General features: G+C 36.6%; 1 protein-coding gene across 3 annotated transcripts in view; it reads left to right on the top strand.

Annotated features, from left to right (window-relative positions):
- The window catches only part of LOC149804999 (HEAT repeat-containing protein 5B-like), a 179125-nt gene that overhangs the window by 22352 nt on the left and 130726 nt on the right, over positions 1–26047 (top strand). For 2 of the 3 annotated variants that reach the window (XM_089946429.1, XM_089946427.1), the window contains exon 2: positions 11758–11944. In XM_089946429.1, the coding sequence (XP_089802555.1) occupies positions 11819–11944 (126 nt within the window). In that variant the 5' untranslated portion in view covers positions 11758–11818. Of the gene's footprint in view, positions 1–2225; positions 2555–11757; positions 11945–26047 lie in introns of those variants that run through there. The other variant, XM_089946428.1, reaches the window with a different exon arrangement.

Genomic DNA, 26047 nt, shown 5'->3' with positions numbered 1-26047 from the left:
AAAACAGGCAATGTGACATCTCCCCACAAACTCAAAGTGGTGGGAAATAGATAAATTAGTTACTTCAAAGAGGTTGACATTTATAATGTTAAAAAACAGTCACTTATAACAGGTTTTACTATGCAGTTGAGACATACTTTAAAAAAAAAGAAATGCTGATTAAACTGTATGAAAACGTTTTAAAAAATTGTTAGTTTTTTTTCAGTAAAATTGTTGTTTAACTTATTTTTGTCAGGGTTTGTGGTTATCATTTTTAATTTGTTGAAGTATATTTTTCATAAAAATGGAAAGGGTTTACCAATTAGAGTGTGTTAAATTGATAATTGAATTTGAGTATGGTTCTGTTATATGCATTTATTTTGTATATACAGTATTAGGTTATTTATAATATATAACTTGAATCAAATCCACATTTCATTGATATAAATTAATTTCCTTTCACATTCTGTTTTTAAAAATGGATGAAATATATGTCCAGTTTGCTGTTGTTGTGTGGTGAAAAACAAAAAATACTTGAAGCGGTGCATTGATTGCTGTCCAACCCTTAAAGTGGTTTTATTCCTGCTTCAAGTGCCCTCTTTGGGAAGTAGCACCCTGCATGTATATTATGATGTGACAACACTGCTGTAAATCATCTAACGCATTGCATCATATTTAAAGTTATTATGATAAACTGAAGGTTGATTAGGAAGATTAGATAAAGTCATAACAAATACTACAGATAATGATATTTTAGTGATAAACATCATTCAAAATGTCTTTAAGAAAGTTGGCTTTCTGGAAATACATTGAAAATACACTTGCAATACATTTATCTTGGTGACAGTGCACTTATTTGAAAAAATAACATTGACATTAGTGTGTCAACAGACTAATATGATACTTGCCAGAATTTCTTGGCAGCAAAAGTACACGAGTTTCTTTGGAAGGAATACAGACACAAAGAGCTGACAGCTGGATATTGCACAAAAAAATTCCTTCAAAGGAACCAAATTGATATTTGAACAATAATAAGCTAATTTTGTTTGGAAATGTAATACCTCATTATATAACATTCAAACATATCACTGGTCTCATTACAATCCTAAAAACAACTCTACTTAGCATGGGGTGGCAACCTTTCTGGGTCTGTGACATCACCAGTGTTTATCACAGACAATATATGTCAAGTCTTAACAAAAGTTGAAAGACTAAGCTTTATATTGATATCATGTACTGTAGATTCTCGATGTATTTTGCAAAGTTTCAGCCACAGAAGTGGAATTTTATGAAACTGATATTTTGCAGTAAACAAATTGGTATGATACAAGGTTCTTATCTGGGTTTGGATTTTAGACATCTTCTTGTAAGAGCTACAGGGCACTCTGGGTGGCCAAGTGGTCTAAATTGTTTGCCGCTATCGATCTCTACCATTTAACTTCTGTCCACAATGGTTTGAGTCTCGGACATTGCCAATGTGGGTATGTGAGAAAGCTTGCCAGTAGCTTTCTGTGGGTAGGTGGTACTTACTGGGGTTTTCTCAGGTTCTTCCTCCACCAGTTATACTGACCTCCATGTATAGTCTATTATGTGCTGAAAAATGGCATTAAACCCACAACAGCATCATAATAATGTGATTACTTGAGGCATTTTTGTTTTATGACAAACAAATTAAATTACATGTAGATAATTTTATTAATGTATAAGAAGACAACACAATTTTTTTAAACATAAATAACAAAAAAATGATAATAGCACAAGGTGCAGTTGGTACACGTTTAGTATCCACTGTTGCTGCTAGTGTTGCATTGAGTCCAAATTAGGATTACAATATTTGAACTTTCAAAAAAAAGAGGACACTTCGGAGAATGGCAGTATCATTATCTTTAATAACCAAAAAAGATGACACATCTGAGAAAAAAGGATGTATGGCAATCTTAGTCCAAAATTGTGTGGATATTTACATATCACTTTGCCTTTAGAATCCTTGTTGTCATCATTTGATGGCATTTTTGCTTCAGACATTTTACCAGTGGAGACTTTATTGCATGAGGAGTCAATACATACATGTGCTGTAGCAACTGAGTGCTGATTAAAGAATTCCAGTCAAGATATAACAATGTGCACTACAGTAATACAAGTTTATCTTATAGACTGGGGGAGTGATGCTGAGGTTTCTCATTGCCTAATTTTAGAACCCTATTAGTTGAGTACATTTATCATATTAGTTGTTTGCATGAGCTTAGTCTGCAGGCTGATGTGGCACAGTGATGTAGCCCTGTAACTGGCACAGGCGTTATTACTACCCTGGTCTAACCTTGTTTATCAACACTGTCATATTCTGTTTATCAAGCTTGATGATTGTGTCTGGTGATCACACAAGAACAAAAGAGAAAGCCAGCTGAAAAGTTTATCATTTGGTTTCAGGTGTGGATATTATGACATAACAAGAGAACAGTACACTATGAAGAGAAGTGAAATATTATCTTTTTCATTTGTCAGAATTTAAGATTGTTATATTCATTTGATGGATACACTGAATTAGAACATACGGAAGTTGCACAGTTTCTGAAAGGTATGAAAATAATATAAAGCTGTTGTTAAGATTTGGTTGCAGGGCAGATCATAATGAAATTTATTTACCATGATTTTGAGTGAGTTCAGTTCTCTGAATCGTATAAAAAAAAAAACCATTCTATTTGGATATGCATCCATTGCAATAATTTGTTATCAATATAAACACAAACTTGATGTTTCATCTATAAAATCTGAGAAGAAAGTTAAGAAAAAAAATACCCATGTATATACTGTTTGTAGTATAGATATGGGTATATTTTTTAATTAACTTTTTGTCATTTGTTGTGGATGAAACAATAAATTTGTATAATAGAAATCAGCACTGAAAATATTTTTTGTCTTAATGTGAAGCTAAATGCTAATATTCATGCATATGTTTTTCAAGAAGTCATGCCATGTATTTGGTTAAATCTTCCTATCTATAATCATTGACTAACAACTTGCAGCAGTAGACTTACAATGTCCCAAATTTAGTTTATTTCAACGGCTCGAACAAGGGAACCAGCTAGGCTTCATGATACTGCTTGTCTGGTCCTGTTCTGTGAAATCTTGAAAAGTGACATTCAGTCATTGTGTTTGTGCCTTAATGGGTTTTATTTATTCCATCATGGTCTCAGGCCTATAATTTATATAATCACAGGAAGAAGCTTAGTCACTGGCACTTTAATTGCAAACAATTAACCTTGTCCTCTTACAGGCAGGCAGTCAGTGCTGTCTATTGCTTAGAGAGGAAATTCCTTCCATATCTTAAAGTTGATTTAGCAAAACAGCCATACAGTAAAGCTGGGAAATAAATATTTGTTAGTTATAATGACAGCGGCACCTGTAACAATTACTTAGAAAGGGATTTAGTATATTAATACAAAATGGGATTCAACTTGTAATTGCATGCCTTGTTTACACCAACATCATGCAAATACCCCCAGTGCAAAGCACACACACATTGTGCCGCCATTTTGATTCCCTAGCAAACCTTGGTTAGCATCACCTATATTCAAGATAAAAATCTGACTTAAGCGTCGATAAGGATATTTACTTTTTCAAATTGATCCGTAGATTATACTTGAAATTATAAGCCCTTGAAATTAAAAGCCCCTATTGCATGAAGGACAAATAAAGCTGGAAGTTCCCTGGCTTATATTGAAAGATAGAATACTTAAGTTGAACCACATTCATGTATATTGCTATGAAACAGAAATGCAGTTGTTTCTGACAAACAAGACAATATTGTAATGAAAAAATTATTTCTTATGTTGCCCCCAAGATTGTTATTTTGAAAGAATATTTCTGGACAGTAATTTTCAGGATACAATATCAGTTATGGAATTAAAATTTCATAGCATGTTCATTAAAAATAACTATTATGCCATACCTTTTATGCACAAATACTTTTCACAAAAGCAAGTGCTTGTGCCAAAGACAGCTGACAAACCAGTTTTAATAAGTACGGTTAAATATTTGTATTTGTGGTGTATATGATGATTGACGGAGGATGATATTGTATGAAAGCAAGAACTGTTCAAAGATGTTTCATCTTCATTTGATTAAAATGAAACATGTGCCTAATGGAAAATGACTGTTAGATGTCAAAACTGAGTATTCTTGAAATGCTTTTATTAATATGAAATTATATATTGTATGAAATTACATATTAATGATAACCAAATGATTAATTTCAGCTCATGAAAGTTGAAATATTTACATGTTTCTTTGTGAATCCATTTGTTTATGTGTTTCTCTGTTGATGGATCTATATGTTTATGAAAGAATAACAAAGATGGTTGAAATTTCAGTGTTGTTGTATTATTTTCACTCCTATATCTGCAGGACATTACTCCATATTATTGTCTTCCATTTGCAAGTTCAGTGTCAATCATAGGGATCATACCTCGAATATATGCCGATTGCTGCCATTTGGAATACATTGGTTACCTGTGAAGGAATTATTGACCAGGACTGTGAATGCATCAAACTATTTTTTCACTTGTAATTTCTCAGTCAGTTCCATAGTCAATCCATTTCATAGAAATAACCAAGATGATCCAGCTAGATTGCAGTTTATTTCTTGCAGAAGAATTTCTTGCAAACAGAATTGATAATTTTTCTGTAAATTACTGTACTGACATATATCTGAGGAATATTTTCGTCTTGCATATATAGCTGAAGTGTTGAAAATGAATGTCTCCAGTAAACTTATTTAAAAAAGTTAAGATTTGTCAGTGCTTGTGAAAATTCACTGCCATCTAAGATGAATGATAACAGTTAAAAATATTTTCTCTGTGACTCAGCAGAGTACTGTTACCCAACATTCTGGAGCAATACTATTTGATTTTCAAAATCTTGAATTGAAGCCCTTTTTTAATTCAGGCTTGTACTGTAAAATATTGCAGTGTTGCTATAAAAATTCCACCTAACGCTGTTAATAAAAAAGGTGCTGAAGAAATTTTAAAAATTTTATAAGACTTTATTTCACCTATGTACATTAATATTTAGAGAAAATTTGCAGCTTTTGGTGTAGTGTGCTTGTGTATAGTCTTGAGACTCAGTCAAAGATTGCATGTCTAGATATACTGTGTTAGAAGAAGAATGCCAGGTTCCTATAGAGAGAGATTTTCTTGGCGAATAGCCTAGAATTGGCAGAGTTTGGTAGTGATGCACTGGTATTGAGATTACATTTACAATAAAGCCTGTTTACCAGACATCTGGGATGTGAAGAATATGACTTTTTACAGCAGGTGGCTGCTTAATACAGGTTATATCCTGCATAAATTTTACTTCTGGGACATGGGGAAAGTGGCTCTTGAAGACAGGTGATTGCTTAGTAGAGCTGACCTTTAAGTCAGGCTTTGCAGTACATTCTACACATTTTTCCTGGAATATGGTATATAACAATGTACAATGGATGGATCATGAAATGTTTAATTACCCAGTATGTGTATCCATACTTACAGCAAGGTCTTTGCACTTTTTTCTCATGGATTAGATGATTCACAGGTACCTCTCTAGTTTGTTTGGAACTTGTAAGCATGCATAGTGTAGTATATTTGATATAAATTGTCAACTTGTTCCACGTTTGCCTTGTCTTAAAATTTAGCATATTTTTGCTCATTTAGGGCTTTTAACCTTCATGTATATCAATGAGTTTGGTCTTTGTATGATTTATCAAGTACCCTGTACCCAATAATTTTTAAACTTCATAAGAAACTAGCATAAGCTACATGTAGATGTATTCAGCTCCCATTGGATTTGAGGGTCTTGGATCAAAGAAGCTACAGTAAGATTTGGTTCCCATGTTTGTTTATGGTCAGACTTGGTGTCTAAAGGTCAGAGGTCAGAGTCACTAGAGCCCCAATCTTTATCAGGTGTCTGATAAACTTTACCCACAATGAGTTATTTTTACAGATTTCTTACATGTACATGCATTATACCTGGGAAGAGGCAGAACCCTGATTATTTTTAGTTTCACAGAAATAAAACTAAAATGTTCAGTATTGCCTGAGGTAACAGTTCATTGTGTAATTTGTTAAATTGTAAGCACACTGTAAGCTTGCACTGTACCAAGGCTGAAAAATTGTTCATTCTACGCAGCATCACAAGTGATAACCGCATCTGTAGCTTGGTGAATTTATAGGTTAGCATCATTAAATGTAGCTAAAAGTAACTAATTCATTTTGTGTACTAAGTATTTTAACACTGTTGGAATCGACATGGAGTATTTACGCATCTCATTAAATACACGCTAAAACAGGGTGGGTGGTCTGTTTATATCAATTTTTTTTATGTGCCATGACCTTTGGAAGATTCTATTTGTTTATTAAGGTGTGATCAGCTTCCTACTTGGCTATATTTAGACATAATGTAGTTGCCTCCTCTTGATTATTTTTCAGTATTAAAATATGTGCTCTTCCAGAACTCAGGATGAATATGGTGGATTACATGTACTCAGTCCTGTCTTTTTCAGCATGTATTGAGTGAATGGTGTTGCACTTTATTTTTATATGAATTATGTTTAAATCATTTGTGCATGAAATGAATTTGGTATTTTTAGCTACCTTTTCATCATCATCCTTTTAGTTGAATTTTGATACCAGCATCTCAGAAGGTAGCTGAGAGTGGGAGACAAACACCCCACTTCTCTAGAAATGCCTCATATGGCTTGCATATCTGATCACCTTTGTCAACTAAAATCCAGCTCCTGGCGTCATGAGTGGCTTAGCTTCTAAGTCCGGTGGACCATGTTTCCAATAACAGGAGAAGGGGTGAGGGTGCGCCACTGGCACTTTTAAAAAATCACTTTGGGTAGATGGGGCTCATAAACCTTGGATGGTAGTTCATCTAGGAGAAGGAAAACTCTAATCTTAAACCTCCGCTGCCTCGCGGCTGTGCCCGCTAATGGGAAAGGTTAAGGGAGTAAACCCTGACAGAAAATCTGGAGACTGAGTCCCTAAGGCAGTATGACATTGACTTCAACATAACTTTGGTAACTCCTCTGGCACCGTTGGTGCCAAGTTGTTTCAGCATTCATCGTTACCTTGGGTCCACCAGCTGCATGGAGAGGGGAGATCTGCTGCATGGGCAACATTGAACAGCTGATTCTCCATACTGCCCTGCCCAGGCTTCGTAGCTCCACTGGAGAGGACACTTGAGCATCATAAGACGTCTGCACAACATGTGAAGCAGCAGTCTGCTGGTTGTAGACTATAGCTCGATTGGCATAGACCTTGGCACCAGGGTTTGCTTTCGACAGTGGGACAGACTGCCATGTCTCATTGGACAGCTACTGTCCGCCTCAAGCTGGGCAGCCCCCAGTCAGTAGGGTGCTGTCCCGCCATGGCCTGCCTGCTTCACTGTGTGCATGGAGCTTAAAGATCCATCTCAACAAGCGGGCCACAAACTTCACACCAGGCAAGACTCAAAGAAGAAAGTAGTCTCCAGTTCTTCGTTTTGAAAGCTGGAATGTCAGGACCATGTGTCCTGGACTTACTACTGACTTGCAGCAGATTGATGACACATGGAAGACTGCCATCATTGACAGGGAACTCCCCTGACTGAACATCGACATTGCCTGCCTTCAGGAAACCCATCAGGGAAGCCAACTACACCTTCTTTTGGCAAGGGAAGCACTTGGACGAACCTTGGCAGCACAGTGTGGGCTTTGCTGTAAAGAATATGCTCATTGCCTTTGTTGAGCCTCCCTCATCAGACACTGAGAGGATCCTTGCCCTCCAGCTGTCGACATCCTTAGGCCCAGCCAACATCTTCAGTATGTATGCCCCAACCCTCTGCTCCACTCCAGAGGAGAAAGACCAGTTCTACAAAGCTCTGGATCAATATCTAGTATCCCCAGCACCTAGGGCCTCTACATACTAATGGACATCAATGCTAGAGTGGCAGCTGACTATGAGAACTAGCCCACCTGTCTTGGCCCTCACGGTAAGGGGCAAGATCAATGAGAACAGTCAGCGACTGCTGGGGATGTGTGGCTCCCACTGCCTATGCATGACCAACACCTTCAAATGAAAGAACATCCACCAGGTGTCATGGAGACACCCATGTTCAGGGGGCCTGAGTGGCAGAGTGGTCTAAAGCGCTCTCCGTTATGGATCACTGCCATCTCACCTCTGTCTGCATGGGTTCAATTCCAGGATTCGGCCAATGTGGGTATGTGAGAAAGCTTGCCAGTAGTTTCTCATGGGTCGGTGGTTCTTCTCGGGGTTTTCCCGGGTTCTTCCTCCACCATTAATACTGGCCACCATGCATAGCCTATCGTGTGCTGAAAAATGGCATTAAATCCCACAACAACAACGACACCCATGTTCCCGCCATTGGCACCAGCTAGATCTCGTCATCACCAGGCGTGTGGAACTGGCCAATGTCCTCCTTACCCACAGCTACCACATTGCTGACTGTGACACGGACCACTTCCTCATGGCCATCAAGGTGGGAATAATACCCGAGAAGCTGCACCACGCCAAGAAGAAGGGTTGCCCATGTGACACCATCGACTCCAAGTGGTCCCACCTCTGAGACACTGTGTACAACTCAGCTATCACTGCCTCCAGTAAGAAGGAGCACAAAAAGGCCAACTAGGAGGAGATGGAGCCCGTTACTGAGGTGAAGAGGAAAGCCTTCCATTGATGCTGAGGTGCCAAAGCAGCAGCAGTTATGGCCAGACTAAACCAGAGAGTCTGGAACAACCACAACCTCACTGAGAAGACCAAACTGCACATCTACCAGGCCTGCATGCTCAGCATACTGCTCTACAGCAGTGAGGCATGGACCACCTATGTGAGTCATGAGAGGAAACTTAACAGCTTCCACCTGAGATGCCTGTGGCGCATTCTGCACATCCGGTGGCAGGACAAAGTACTCAACACAGGTTCTGGAATGTGCCAGCATTGACAGCATGTTCTCCATTCTCAGTGAGAGGCGCCTTTGCTGGCTTGGCTACGTCAGGGGAATGAACCCAGGCTACATTCCCAAGGACCTGCTATACGGCTAGCAAGCAGAAGGTGCACTGGATGGCCATGCCTGCATTACAGAGATGTCTGCAAGAAGGACATGAAGACAGCCAACATCAATGTCAACAACTGGGAGAGCTGTGCATCTTGCTGTCAGACAGGGTGTTTAGAAAGCGGAGGAAGCGAGAAACACAAACCTCATTGCAGAGAGAGCCAGGAGGAAGGTGAAACAACAACAGCCTCAACAAGTAATGTTCACCTGCAGAAAGTGCAGCAGAGACTGTCACTCTAGGGTTGGACTCTTCAGCCACTCACGAAGGTCCAGATAGGACACTTAAACCGGAAGCTACACCATGATCTATCAAAGACGGATGGATGCCGGCTACCTTTTGAAATGCTATATAAAAATTAATTGAGAGAAAGACACGGATATCATAGGTGAAGTTTTGTGGAACAAATTTCAGTAGTCTTTTTTTCAGTGTGGTTTTATCTTGACGGCAACAAATATCACATGAAAGCAAAAGACTGTGAATTGTTAGCTCCATGATCTGTAGCTAATTTTAACTTGGATTTTTTAAAAAGTTTTTGATGGAAGTTCATTTTAAGAATGTTTTATTTCTTTGTATACTGACTAATTGATATCTGGCTGTCTATGAAAGCATAAAGTTCTTATTTATAAGATTTTTATCACCATTAAAGTCAGACAAAGCCCATGTGATGGCAGCAATTTTTAGTGTTATTTTTGCAGTTGTAAATGATGATACTATAATCTGATCAAGGTAGTCATAAATGAGTACTGTGATACAGGCAAGGTCACCTTCTACTGAGTGTTCATTATATGGACAAAGATAATTCAGCAAGTATAAAAGGATCCATAACTATGCTAGTGTTGTATCAGGGACCATGGTTAATACTAATAGGATCCATGACTATACCTAACTTATATCAAGATATACATACAGTGCCAAGGAAGACAAAATTTAAGCTGAAATTGCTTTAGTCCAGTCTGTCAACATTGTTCACATTCCTTAAGATTTATTTTCATCAATTAGTCAGGTTTTAAGTCATATGCAGCCCAGTCTGATTGATAAGCATAAAAATAATTGTGTCATAATGCATTCCACTGTTGATAAGCATATATTCCCTTGAAGTATACTTTCTGTAGGCAGGTTAAGAGCAAGTTACATTGTTATGGGTGCTTTTAGAAAGTCAAGACAGAAAGTGTATATCATTCTGTTTTTATTTTATTTTTTGTGCTACCTTGATTAACTTCTAAATATTACCAGCTTCTTACCACAGGTAATCTTCAAACCATCCTTGCTTTGGCTGAAACTGCATTTCTCTCAATCATTGAAACCATTTTAATGTGGGTCTGATTTTATACAGAAGAAAGTTTGATTTTATTGATTAGGATTCTGTTTCTGATAATATATTTATAACTGAGACCCTGGCAGCTGGTTATGATGAAATATTTTATCACATTAGCATGAGTTTCAAACTGTACACTCTTCAGGTTCTGTGATATTTTAAAGGGTCTATACTATCGTATTAATTGTACCTGAAGTATATTAGATTTCCATGAATTTTGCATGTTATGCCTAATAACAATCAACTGTATTACATTATCCCCATGCGTTTCCAAAAATTGATGGAGATTGCATTATTTTGCATGTCTGGTTGTACCTGTAATGTTGCACTACTCTTACACTGTTTACAGTAAATATAGATGTAGAGACTTCATACTTTAGAACATGGAGTGGGGTTGTGATGGAGGGGAGGGGATGGGTTAACAGATGTGAACAACTGTTTTGGAACTTAGGCTTGAAATGAGCATGTTATAGATATATATATATATATATATATATATATATATATATATATATATATATATATATATATATATGATGGTTGGAGTAATGTCATGTTCAGAGTATGTCTCTGCAAAGTGCACTGAATACGCTTGCCTAGCAGTGTGTGAAGGTCAAAGTTACAGCTGAAGAAAATTTCAGTGTTTTGCTTTGACCGTAGCTTGTAATCTGCTGCTATCTTTATCTAACAAACATGTATCAATTGCTATCATCTGATGTAGACTACACAGCTGATTATGGTAAACATGTAACTCTGTATTATTCTTCTGTACTACAAGGAATTATAGAAACAGATTTATATTGGCAAGTGTGTGTGTGTGTGTGTGTTTATCTGAGGTTTTTAAAGTATCACCGATCCAAATTGTTTTCAAATTTTGTCGTCATACCAGATCCAACAATGATGCATTGCAGTAGCTTTGTATGATAAATCACCATTGTGATACCCTCAGTTTGTCTCTTAATACACCACTAAATCTCTGGTTGAAGTTTCAGGAAACTTTCTAGTTATGTTGCCCACGGTACCAATCTGTGAGAGGTGTGCCATACATGTCTCCAACCCCAAGGGTCCCTTGTAGAGTGCCAAAGGTCATACTGTTTAACACATTTGCAATTTTAGTTACATTGACATTTTCAAACAACATCTAAACAAACTTTATATATGTTGTCATAGGAAGATACGTCATACATGTGATGGAATTTGAATTTTGACCCCATTTGTTCATTGGCAGGGGATTTGTTGGGGTAAGCGGTTTGGAATATGCAGTAGAAAGTTGTGGGGATTTTCATTGGTAATCAATTGCAGTTGCTCTAATTTAACTTAACAAATAGATGTATTTAAATAATTTTATATAATTATTAGTTTTTTCTTTCAGGTACATCCAGCAATGTAAGGATATGATCAAGCAGAGGCTGAAGCTAAACTAACTTTAAAATATGGAACTTGCCCACAGCCTTCTTCTTAATGAGGAGGCATTAAAGAAAATCCCAGACAACAAAAAACCAGTCTTTGTGTATGAATGGCTGAAGTTTCTGGACAAAGTTCTTGCAGCTGCTCAAAAAGTAAGTGTTTTCTTTGACATTGTTCCCATGTAAATCTTAAACCACAATGGCTGAATAGTTCATATCACTGAGTTGCAGGTTAAAATCCTGTCCAGGCCAACCCAACTCAGCTGTTGTGGTGTGTCTCAATGTAAATCATTTTACTCCTTTGGCATGACACTAAAAGCCTTTCATCTGCTGATTTCCTTTAAGTACCAATCAATCGATCAATCAATAACCCCACTACCCTTGGATGTTCAAAGACAGTGGAGTCTGTGTAGCTCATCGGTGGGTCTGACAGTGTACCAAGAGAAAACTCTAGCTTGTATTGCATATTTTTCTGACATGTATATTTATGTAATTTTTATCTTGGTATTGGTCCCTTTAAATTGCTAGGTCATGGCCCATAACCAAGTTGACTACATAATTAGGGAATGATGGTTGCTTATTTCCTAGTGTTGGACTTGTAATCCAAGGTTCAGTGGTTTCATGTCTGTCAGATCAGCTGGCTTCCTTAAAAGGGGCATTTTGGTTTCCAATTCCATGACATGATATAGTCACTAATATATTGAAAGTGCCTTTAAAAACAAACTAGCCAACACGTTTATTTTGAAGGGTTTAATAATAATAATAATAATAATAATGACTTCATTTAATGAAGCGGTTCATTTGATCAACTGACCAATCTTCCATAATGCATTCTAAAATTACGTGTGTGTGTATATATATATATATATATATATATATATATATATATATATATATATATATATATAACGCACAATTTTTACAAGATGAGTTTTTTTTAGACAACAAATGCTATTAATACATAGATAATTAATGTACTGCTACAATAAAATATGCATCAGACTTTAAAGATGAGTACATACAGGAATCTTGCAAAGATTAGTAGTGAACCTGTGTAAAACATTATAGGTGAGTAGATGATACAACAATGTTTCAAAAAGTAGTTGCACAGAATTACACGAAATCATAAAAATTATCATTTTCTGTTGATGTTGATGAAGAAGCTTTTTAAAAGCTTGGCATGAGTCAGCTGACTTTATATAGAGATATACCAATAGAGTGTTATGGAATTCCTTAGTTTGGTTCCAGAAAAAGCAAAACTATTCTTATACTCTGAACTTGCTTTATGTAAATTAAATTGTTGTTTCAGATGGATCTTAGTTCCTACATATGTACATTTTTGACAAATTTAAAGTTACATTAAAGATAATCAGGACCCAATCCATGTAAGGATTTATAGACTGGTAAACCTTTCTTGAAGCTGAGAGTCTGCTGAATGTAAGACACTTAAGGGTTTTAGAAAGATTTGTTGATGGTGTATCAAAATCAGCATAAAAAATAACTCCCTGCTCTTTTTTGAAATTTCAGTATTCTTTCTTGTCTGTTTGTATTACTGTGACCCCAAACAGAACAACAGTATTTTAGATGTGGCATAATATATGCATTGTTGAATATCTTTCTCTTTTCCTGAGGGAGATGAGATTTTATTCTGTTAAAGAGATAAAACAGTTAGTTTAGTTTTTGCACAGGATATTGTCTATCAGTATGCCAAGTAGTTTTTCATTTTCAGATTGTTATCCATTCCTTTTAGCATTACTTTGAAGTAATCTTTCTGGACTTTCAGTCTTGCTTGTCTGCCTATGATCCTGTCTTTTGATTTAGGTGCATTTATCGTCATACCACTGTGCTCACAGCATTTATTTACATTTACCAAATCCAGATTTAGTATTAAGCCAGTTGATCCAGAGTTATATAATGTAATCTTTTTCTTTTGTAATTTTTGTATCTTTACATTTTAAGAACATAACCTTTACTTGGCTTTCTATAGCCATTATTGTGCGGAAGTGCCATAAAACTCCAAACCGTATATAATCACTTGTAAGATGAGTCCAACTGCAAACTGCACAGACTTAGATCTGCCAGCGCATCATGCACCAGCAGATCTGGGTCTGTGCAGTTTGTTTGGAGTAATCAGTAGAACAAATAATATAGACCCTAATCTGCAGGTGCATTATGCTTCAGCAGATTTGCATCTTTGTTGTTTGCAGTTTTACCAGACTTAGAAGAGAGTATATATGGAATGTACATTCATTACCTTGTTATCCATTAATAAATTTCCTTTGCCATCCTAAGAAAGTTTATCGATCATGTTATTATTTATACTCTGCTACAGTAGGAAATGTAACATAAGCAGAATAATTGTGTGCTGTAAGTAATTCATTTGTACTGTTTATTTTGTCAGCTAAAACATCTGTGAGTTGGAAAGCGACTAGGGAAGTCGGTTATACTTGAAAGTTTAAGTGATGGTATTCACTCCCTTATGGTTTGAGAGTTAGAGATTTCATCTGCCGTTCATTGCCAGTGCTATTAAATGAAACAGAACAAATCAACCAAGGAATTTACAGACCTCATTATATGATACATATTTCCTCCCAACTCAGTCAATAATTTTATTAATGGTCTTGTACCTGACATCAGCTGATTAGACATAAATGGTAATTATTGGTTCATTGGAACAGGTAATTATCTTGATGTTTTTTGTCCATAAAGGACATTATAATAACCCTTATTTCTTTTTATTAATAGACACAGATGTCTATAAAGGACAATATTTTCCTGTGCCTTCATTTTCTCTTATAGAAACATACTTCTGTAGAGTAGATGATTTAAAATATTCAGTATTATATTTATTTACTGTATATTTAATACAAATTTGATTACAAAAATATATGCACTTTATAATAACAAGAACAAATTAGAAAACAATGTATTACAATAATAAGTGTTTTGCTGCACCTGCTGCTGATGTATCCCCTTATATCATACTGGCACAAAATATAACTCAAATCTTAAACACAAAACTAGGGATGGCGCTGGCTTTAATAAAATGTGTCACCCAAATAATCGCCAAGCAAGGAGTCAATATTTTTCCATGTCTGTTCATGCAGTAGGCAATGAAAATTGAAAAAGATGTAGTAATTATTACTTTATTGACAACAAACCACAATACCACAATATTACAGAATGAATCATTGCATAACTTTTTGCTATCTTAGTCATAATGTTTTGCATTATTAAAATATTATTGTTTCATAATAATAACAGTGTCACAAAAGTATACATCATGATTTTATGGCTGCCCACTTGCCTAATGCAGTTTTAAAGTCAAAGTCACCTTTACATTTGCATGTGATGATTCTCATTAGATTCGATAGAGTTGAGATGCAGAGTTTATTCCTGTTGTCAGTTTTGACGAGATTCGTCTTACTGAACCCACGTTCACCAGGAGCACTCTCAGTACTAATATTATGTGGATGCAATGTATGATCAGATGAGTCACGTATAATGTATATGTCAGTTTCATTCATTCAGGAATTTTTGTTGTTGATATAACAATAAATAGATTTCAGTCCATTTTATATCCAAGTTTGCAGCCTCCTTTCATGGTACCTTTGAATTTCTCCACTCCAAACCCAAGATTCTACATAAGATTTAACAGCCAAAATGTTGATGCAAACAAATCCATCACCAAATGGTATATTTTTCACCAACAAGGAAAACAAATCACAATTTGCAACATAACAGAGCTCTGCATGATCCCTGTGTGTATGTTTGTAGCAAGATAACTGGTTGAGATTTCTGATTTACAACAGAACACTTTTGATGGTGATACAAATACAATGTTTAATAACGAACAACTTGAATGAGCAATTAATTATGATTAATATGTGCATGAATATGATCCAGATATTGGATCAATTACCTATCCCAATCTTTAGGTCTTTCCACACACAAATGTCGCAACATTTGCTTCAACATCCCGTTGAATTTCTCTACCAACCCCTTGCATATAGGGTGGTAGGGTGTTTTGCACAACTGTTTAAGGGACAACAACCTACTAATTTCTGCCATGAGATCTGAGGTGAATTGCGCTCCACAATCAGTAAGAACCTCTTCAGGCACTCCGACCTTGCTGAACATATCTATTCGCGCTTCGGCTACACGTTCGGTTTCGATCGATGGCAAAGCTATGGCTTTGGGGTAACTAGTGGCATAATCTACCAGCGTCAAGATGTATCAGTTTTTCTGATCTGTATGTGGGAATTTGAACGGAGTATCTATCAAGGGTGTCTGACCTAATGGTACTCTAGTTACGCTGCCCTTAGAGACCATCTTCTGGCAAACATCGCATGAGTGACAAAACCATGCTACATCGCTATTGACACCAGGCCAATAGAATTCTCTTAGTACCCTGTCATTTTCTTCATACCTAAATGACCCACCATACTCGACTTGTGCTCAACCTTGAGTACATGCGACCAGAATTTCTGGGGAACCACTAGTTCCAAGGACTTTCTATCAAGTGTAGAGTATTCCCTGTACATTACACCTTTTTGAGTTAGAAATTTTAGAGGAACCCCGGTTCATACACTTCCTCATTTAGAAATTCTTCGTGGGAGATATCAGTAATGGCTTCCGTTACTTTTAATTTACATAAAGGTTTGCTATCCTCCTTTACCTGAGCTCTGGTTTGCATTGCTTGGATGATCGGGAATCAGAAGTAGGACTTGGTTGGGAGTCTAGATCCCAGTACATTGCCAATCGTAAGTTCATAGATCAGGTTGGCTGTGCACAAACCTTCCACAGTTCTGGTCAAGAAAGGTGTTTCAGTATCTATCCTTGCAACAGGAATGTGGTCGATTGTTTTGTCCAGTAGCATACAAGGCGATTTAAACCCAAGCAATTGGTCATCGCGGATGAGGCTCCGTTTCACGACTACAGTAGTGCACCCTGTGTCTCGTAAAACGGTCACCTCTTGTCCATTGACAATGCCATTTGCCGTTGGTACCCTTGCCTTGGGGAAAATACACTTGCCGATCGATTGGATCACATCACGACTGATCTCTGCATGCATCACTGGCTTTTACAATGTTTCCCGCTTAGCCTGCTGGGAACTGAGTTTTTCATCTACCCATCGTCTGCCTCCAATGGCCACCGTGACTTTCTTGACTGATCCCTTCCGCTTAGGGCAATTGGGGGAGATATGTCCCCACTTCTTGCAAGTGAAACATTGCTTGTCCTTATGCCTTCCCTTGTTATCCCTACCAGATTTTTCAGGTTCCCTGGGTTTTTGGTCCTTGACCTGATTCCCATCTTTGCCGTCTCACGAGATTATGTTCTGTGAACCTCCCCAAGCTTCAGTGAATAAATCTGCCTGTGTGGCCATGTCATTTATATTCATGAAGGACTTTTTTCTCAAGAACAAATATAACTCCTTGCCACAAGTTGTCAAGAGTTGGTCCCAAAGCAAGAAATCGATAAGACCCTCAAATGTCTGCAAGTAATTGCACATCCTACTGACGAACTGGGTGACTGTCTCGCTTCTCTTGGGTTTCATGTACTTAAACTTCTGGCAAAACCCTTGCTCGGTTAGCTCATATTTCTTCAGAAGTGCTTCTTTCAGTGCGAGGTGATTCAGCGAATCGGCAGCAGATAAATGCGAATACATGTCTAATGCTTTACCCTTCAACATCATGCTAAGATGAAGTGACCAATTGTCTTTTTTCCATTTTTGTACTGTAGCTTACCTTTTGAACCTGTTTACATAACTATCCATGTTATCTTTGTCTTCAAATGGGGGCACTTTTGGACCTCTCAGTTTAAAGTCATGTGCCCCCTCCCTTTTAGTTTGCAATAGCTCAGAATTTCTTTGATACTCCCTCTCCCTATTTCTATCTTCAGTCTCCAAAGCTTCTAACCTCACTTGTTTTTCCCTTTCTAACTTCCTATCCTCTACTTCTTTAAGCAGTTCTGTCTTCTCCTTTTCTGCTTCCCTTTCCCATCCTATCCTTTCCTTTTTGGCCTGTTTTTCTGACTCTATCTTCTCCTTCTCTAATTCTATCTTCTCCTTCTCGGCCTGCTTTTCTAATACTATCTTCTCCTTATCAAAAAAGCCCTTTTCCTTTCTTTGGCTTCCCTTTCTATCTCTAGTTTCTCCCTTTTGATTTCCCTCTCACCGCTCCGGTGGCCTAGTGGTTAGAGCATCCGTCTTGGATGCGGGAAGTCGTGGGTTCGATCCCCGGCCGAGTCATACCAAAGACTTACAAAAATGGTACTAACAGCTGCCTTGCTGGGCGTTCAGCGTTAAGAGGTTAGTGTTAGGACTGGTCGGACTGGTGTCAGGATAATGTGACTGGGTGGGACATCATGCTAAATGTCTGCGGCATGATGCCCCGGTGCTAGACATCACTATAAACTGCCATACTGCAGACCTCTTAGCAGTATGACTGAAAAATTGTTAAAGCTACATTAAAAATCCTAATCACATCACATCACATAGTTTCCCTCTCCTTTAACCTTTGATCCCTTTCCCTAGCCTGTTCTTCATGAACAAAATTTCTAAGGGACTCGTAGCCAAACTGTTTCCCCAGTTCTACAAGTTCTTTCATCGATGACATTTCAAAAATCTGATATGACCAACTTAAAGTGAAGTATTATGCAGAAAATGCATAATAACTATAATTGCAGCAAACCATATTTTTCTTCCCAAAAAGCAACAAAAACATGAAATGTATACAAAAAATAAAGTAATGTTATGTGTCTCATCAACCTCACTGTCTTGTCAGAAGTGTCTGAAACACACAAAAAGATCATACAAGAATAATGAAACAATAATTTCATTGGTCCATTAAATCCGAAATGATCACACTTCTGACACCATTTGTAACAAGACAACCAGGCGGGATTTCAAATTTACAACAGAACACGTTTGATGGTGATACAAATACAATGTTTAATAATGAACGACTTGAATGAGCAACTAATTATGATTAAATTGTGCATGTATATGATCCAAATATTGGATCATTTAACCTAAAACGCACAAACTTAATAATGAAAATATAAATAAATGACCTTAAAAGTACAAGGACAAGGGATGAATGATTCACAGTGATTTCAGAATGAAAAGATTGATTGTTTTACTCAAATAGTAAAACAAATGCAGAATTTTACTCATATAGTAAAATGTATTCACTCAAATAGTGAAATTATGTAAACAAAATTGACAGATATACAAATTATCTTTACAGTCCCAAAAACACTAGGTTTTACAAACCCCAAAAATTAGCCCACAGCTAAAAGATTATAGAGTTACATACTCTGTCACCAGCACACTCGGCTACCAGTCACACTGGCCAATCAAGCCATCAGTATTCCAGGTTGGTCAGTCAAGCAATCAGCACCCACAATCTCAGTCAGCAATGCCCGATTACCTGCTACTCGACCAGTAACACTTTGTTTTAAGTGCTTATGGGGAAGGGGCCTTTAGAAAATATGTGTAGCAGTGCACAAAATGAAGAAAGCTGTGAGTTTTGTTGTTTAAATACCTGTATTTAATGAAAAAGTATCTCAGAAACTTATGTTCCTTCCAAAAATCACATTCTGTTTCATCAAAAATCATTTGTTCCACATAGAAATGCAGTCCTTGCCACAAGAAAATGTGAAGAATGAGATACTTTTATACCTTTATGATCAGTCCATTAGAAATTGTATGAATGATGTTCCATAATGATTCAGTATGACATAATTCATAATTCTCATAGTTTTCAAGAGCCTGTTGAGTGAATTTGGCAGAGCATCAGAAATTAGGTCACATTCTTGATTAATACAGGCCTGATATGTAATTATTAAATAAATAAAAAATTTAAAAAAATATTCTATTGATCATCTATACGAATGAATAGCATCAATCATAATTATATACTAAGCAGCAGATTAACATACTCTTTCTTAAATGGCTTATCTGCAAGCATTTAGTTATTAATAATTCATCTTAAAAGCTGGCTCCTTTTATATATGCAGACACTTCAGATTATCCTATTGTTGGCCTCAATCTGTGGCAATTTGCATGTCAAGTATTGTTTTCACTTTTGCATACCCTTAGGACATATTTGGGGTCTTTGTCTCACAGATAAGCCTACTACAGTACTTGCTAACCATAATTAATATGTTCCTGAATGTGTCAGGATCTTAGCAGCAAATATATATTTTCAGGTTTGAACAGACTTTTGGTTTTATGGGGTTTTATAATGTAATATTGAAATTTGGGATTGAAATTTGTTTAAGTGTTCGAAGTTGATGGCTTTTGGTTTACTGGGGAAAAAACGATGATATCAAAGAAGAATATTTGGGACTCCAAACAAATTTTGATCTTATGAGGATTCCAGTGTGCTGAGGGTTTGGGTTTGAGGAATTACTGTATATGTAAAAGCTTCATACATATCTTGTTGCAATCAGCATACAGCACAGTTTTACATTCATGATTAAATCATGTTGTCTACTGCCTATAATTACATTTATGTGTATCATCCTATGTTAGAAGGACTGAAATTACAGTAAAGTATATGTTGTTGAGGTGGCTGTTGTTTTATGAGACAGCTGGAACTTAAATCTGGTTATTTAGGCAATTGGAGTAAAGTGCCTTGCCATTAACACACCATAGCAGCTGATCCAGACTGATTTGATGGTAGCATTCAGACCCACATTGTTTCAATTGCAAATCTATCATGCTAACAACCAAGCCACCATGGCACTTACCTCTATTAATTTCTTATTACAAGATGCAGAAAATTGCATCAGGCCTCTTCTTACTCGCCAATCTCTCAGAGTTGAGATGTAGAATGAACAATTCTTGTCTCATGTTACCGTATTGAGACATAGGTACAGTGTTTCCTGTGGCAACAGTGATGGTGTCATCTAAAACATTAATACAATTATTTTTGCTTTGTACAAAGGGATACATATATCCTTATCATTGCATGAATCATTAGTTTGGATATATCATTCTATGAAACTCATTTATCTTTATAAAAAGTGTTATATTTTTCTTGGCAAGTGTCTTCACGGTTCCAGTGCTGGTATTCTTGATCTAGAAAAAGAATACTTGGAATTGCTCATCAAAGTAGCTTTGAAGTTGAACTCTGCCACTACTGATAAAGTCCACTTATAACTATTTTTTATCAAATGACAACACAGATGACTCATATAATTATTGTACAACAGCTCATGAAGTATGTACAGTCATGTAAAAGGCTTCAGCTTTGTTTCTTACAAGGCAGGAAGTAGCTAAACATGATTTCCTAATCCAGCTTTTTACTTCCTGGAATGAAGTCACAGTGCTTTGGTTGTTTGTGTATGTATTCATCTTTGGTTTACGTTTTTCCAGCGTTATGCACATTCACTTCATATTTAAAATAAAAATGTCGTGACATGTACCACTTCTTTCAATACCACGTCTTCCTCTGACTTGTGTAACAGGGTCAAGAATAACATTTTGGTTTAAGATTTTGGTTACAGCATTTTACATCACATACAAAATTCGTAAAAGTTTCATGGATCATGGGTACAAGTTTAGATGGTTTACTAAAATGACAGTCTCTTGGGTAAATGTTAATAAATTTGTGGATTTGTAAAGAGCTCATTTTGTCTTGACCAATGTTAATTTTTTGTTGGGTCTTTAAGTTCGTGGTTTGTAGAAAGCATGAAATCAACAAACATCAATACACCATGAGTAGTGAACTAAAGTATTTTTCCATAGCTAATTATGTGATTCACTTCAAATTTGGAATATAATTTCATTGCATATTTTTCCTCGCTCAGAACTAATCCTGCCCCTGGATGGGGCCATGTTGTCAAAATATACATTAAGGACACATTTTGGTTAAAGCTTTTCTTTTTCATTTTTCATTTGGAGTATAGAATCATCCAATCCTTCCCTTTGTCTCTGTACCACTCCTGCCTATGGATTCTGTCCCTAGGTGGGGACATTAGGTCAAGAACTACAGTAAGAACATATTTTAATTAAAGTTTTTCCATAACTACATGCACCATTTCTCTAAGTACCTCTCCTGTCGGTGGCTTCTGCTCCTGGTATTACCATGGCATCCTGAATTATGTTGTAATCACAATTTGGTTAAAGGTTTTGGTTACAGTTCTTCAACACTTATTTTTACATAATCCCTCACCAATTAACCCTTGATGTTTGGAATATACAGGTAAGATAATCATATTCTGACTTTATACACTTGACCACTCCTGCCCCTGGGTCATTTGTGGAAATCTTTTGGTCAAGAATAATGCTAAGTATCATAAATTTCAAGATCAGTGATTGGTTGATGATAGGTTGAACCAGTTGATCATTGATTATCAGTGAACAATGTTTTCTATAAAACTTGTATCAAAGGTCTTAATTGCAACTACAAGAGCACACAGTTCTGATTGGCTGGCAGTAGCAGAGCTTAACCAACCACTGTATGCATCTTGAATGAGCTGCATATGAAACAAGTATAAGGTCACATGTTGCAGAGTTAGGAAAAATAGGGCTAAGAAATAAGTTTTACATAGGAGGATAAAGAATTCCATTAGTCAGGGAATCGTCTTGCTTTTACTTCAGTATTGTAGCTTTTTATGCTGAATTCGTTGAAGTAATGCAGACTCATTTCTATGAGTACTTTAAGTGCTATGGCATTGAAAGATGTCAGACCGTGCTGGGTGTTTACTTTTTTGGGTTTTTTTTCTGGGTTGCAAGCACATTTTATCCCAGGTAGATACTGCAACATGTCCATTGTCAGTTCTTATTGTTTCATGTTTATTCAGTAGTTCAAGAAAAGGAGTTGGTAATCAGATATATTAGGTGAAGTATATACAGTTGCAGCTGTACAGCTGTTCCTTGGCATAGATTGATGTAAACTTTCATTATGCTCTGGTTTAAAAATAATCAAAGAATAAAGATTTCTAAAGTCTGGTCTTGTTGATCAGACTTATTTTACTTCTTGGGTTGTACAATACGGTGATGGGAATGATTAAAAATGTTCACATTACAAATCGCTGGTGGTGGAAGACAGTGAAATGGAGAGGAGTCATCACTTGCCTATGCTCCATATGGGAGACACACAGAGAGATGATATTTCTGTGATAATGCCATTTTTGACATCATGTTTATGACACCTTGACTTGTTCCTACTTTGGTTCCCTATGTGCACATTGAAATTGTATCTAGAACAGACAATTTACCAGTTACTTCCCTTGGCAATAATGTAGCAACTTTAGCCATTTTTCCGGCAGTAACAATAATACTACAGTACTTGTATGGAATACTGCAGGAATTAATAGTGATATCACTTGTACCTCTTTCTTATAGGTTTTGTTACATCTAAGCTCTTGAATAGTCTAGTGAATATAAATTGGTAAAAATCAGATAAGTTTATCTTTTCACATCAAAACTAGTATCATTTTTTTGATTACAAGTAAAATTTTATTTTGTTTCAAAGTTATTTTTGCTTCTTTTATGGTTACTCTCGGCCTGTAAATGATGGAAATGCGATGGGGTTGGGGATTTGTAGGCATTCTGCTCATCTCCTAAATGATGAAATGGGATGGGGTTGGGGATTTGTAGGCATTCTGCTTATCTCCTAAATGATGGAAATGGGATGGGGTTGGGGATTTGTAGGCATTCTGCTCATCTCCTAAATGATGGAAATGGGATGGGGTTGGGGATTTGTAGGCATTCTGCTCATCTCCTAAATGATGGAAATGGGATGGGGTTGGGGATTTGTAGGCATTCTGCTCATCTCCTAAATGTTGGAAATGGGATGGGGTTGGGGATTTGTAGGCATTCTGCTCATCTCCTAAATGATGGAAATGGGATAGGGTTGGTGATTTGTAGGCATCATGCTTATCTCCCAAATGATGGAAATGGAATGGGGTTGGGGATTTGTAGGCATTCTGCTTATCTCCTAAATGATGGAAATAGGATGGGGTTGGGGATTTGTTGGCATTCTGCTCATCTTCTTTAGAAAAATTATGCATAAAATGCATTCCTAAAATGTATAAACAAAATTCTAATTTTGTGGAAGCTTCTTCTTTTGATACGGTCTTTGAGCATTTATGGCGTACAGCAAATTGAATTTCAAATCTACCATTGGTCAGATATTCCACAAACAGCATTTAATGTAATTGAAAAAAACAACACCAGTTATTACTATATTAATCAGGAGTTTAGTTTATGTTTTCCTTGGCGAGAAATTAAAAAATTAGATCTTTCTTAACACAAGATTAAAATCTGGTCAGTAACACAACTTATAAAATTATATAGCAATCCTTGTACAGGTTCTGTTCCATAGTTGATTGTTTTTGCACAGGGTTCAAAATTAATTATAAGGTATTCCCCTGATTTTCTCCACTGATGCTAATAATCCATTAAAAAAGTAATTTTGTAAATCCATGGGGAGGTTTAAAGAACAAACAGACTGTTTTTATTGTGATATCTGAATGATGTTATTTTATGTTTAAGTGTACACAGCTGGGCCATCTGTTATGCATCTCATAGTAGATTGCAGGGTATTTTCATTTCAGAAACTTCACAGATAAGTAATAAAATAACAAGCCAATAACATTTTTAGTGTTTTTTACATCTTGAAATTGCATGAGTACACATTCAGAAAAGTGTTGCTCCAAACCCTGGAGCAGAAATGCAGGTCACCAATTTGCAACTTGAGTTAACAGAAGAGTCAGGTAGCAGTTGCAGCTCATGGGTCAGTAAAATATTGGGTTAAATGAGGAAGCTCACTAGCACTAGATAACATTTCATGGATACAGCTCTCTTTATAACTTGGTAGTCGGGATCCATAGCTACCAACTGCCTTAGGTACAGATATGTACCAAGTGCAATGATATATATGGAACCACAGAAATTGAAAAAAGCATAATATACAGAACTGTGGTATAGCGGGAACTATCAAATTTGTTAAATGATGGCATTTTTAAAAGAAAATGAAGATATAAGACTCAGGTTTCACCTTGTTTTCATCACCTCTTATTTATAAATTAGTATGATTTTGGTCATGGGGTCCATATTAGTAATGCATTATAGCTGGAATCACATTATACTGTGGTGTATTATAATGGGGGAGATCTGTGTTATGATGCCTGCTAATGTGAAAAAAATTAAACTTAAAGGGACATAACCCATCAGATTGGGAGTCGATTGAGTTTTCACTGACATAATTTGAAGAAGTTTCACACTCTGTGTAAGAGATACACACAAATTAATCAAACTTTTCTGATGCAACGTTAATAAAGAGGCTTGTACAGCTTTCTCCAGATTACATTGTATCATGAAATTGACAGCATATTGACGTTTTCCTGCCAAGGGGAGGTAATCAGCTGTGGTAGGTATGCACATTTTTATGGCCAGTATACCACCATGAACATAGTGTGGGACATACTATATGGAGATTGTGGTTCCATTTGGTCTCTGAAGAACAATTAGGATAAAATGCCTGTGCAGTTAGGAAATGGATGACAAAATACAAGAGAGGTCAACAAAATAATTATCATAATTTTCTGCATTTTATATAGGTCCAGTATGTAGATAACTGAAGTATGTATAGTTTCATGTAGTGTATATGTTTTCTGTGCGTGAAGAATCATTTATTGAATGTAGAGAAAGGTATCATAAAATATTAAAACCTCTGCTTCAGTTCTTCAGGGAGGTTGAGGAGATAAAGTACAAACAATATTCAGTCTTAGTGAAAAGATGCGGTAATTAGAAAGGCATACTTAAAATGTGTCAGATGCTATAAAGCTGCCAACATGGTAATCATAATTATCTTCACACAGTTGGCTAGAAAAGCTGCACAGGCACAAGTTGCAGACAAACATGCAAGTCTGGGAAACTTTAACTGATGCCATCCATATCTGCACCTTGGCTGCCATTTTGTCATGTAAGAAAATTATATATCTGCAGTAATGTTTGCATTGCATTTTTTTATTTAATTGCTGCAGCTGCATGAATAATTGTGTATACAAGTTTAAAAACCTCTTAGCAAACTCCAGTTCAGTAACTCATAGATTGTTGTTGTTGTTGTTGTTGTAGGGTTTAACGCCATTTTTCAGCACACGATAGGCTATACATGGCAGCCAGTATTAATGGTGGAGGAAGAACCTGGGAAAACCCAGAAAGAACCCCCGACCCATGAGAAGCTACTGGCAAGCTTTCTCACATACCCACATTGGCTGAATCCGAGACTCGAACCC

This window comes from Sinohyriopsis cumingii, chromosome 2 (genome assembly GCF_028554795.1).
Source record: "Sinohyriopsis cumingii isolate HCF-2022 chromosome 2, ASM2855479v2, whole genome shotgun sequence".
NCBI lineage: Eukaryota > Metazoa > Mollusca > Bivalvia > Unionida > Unionidae > Sinohyriopsis > Sinohyriopsis cumingii.
This window is presented reverse-complemented; position numbering and strand designations above follow the sequence as displayed.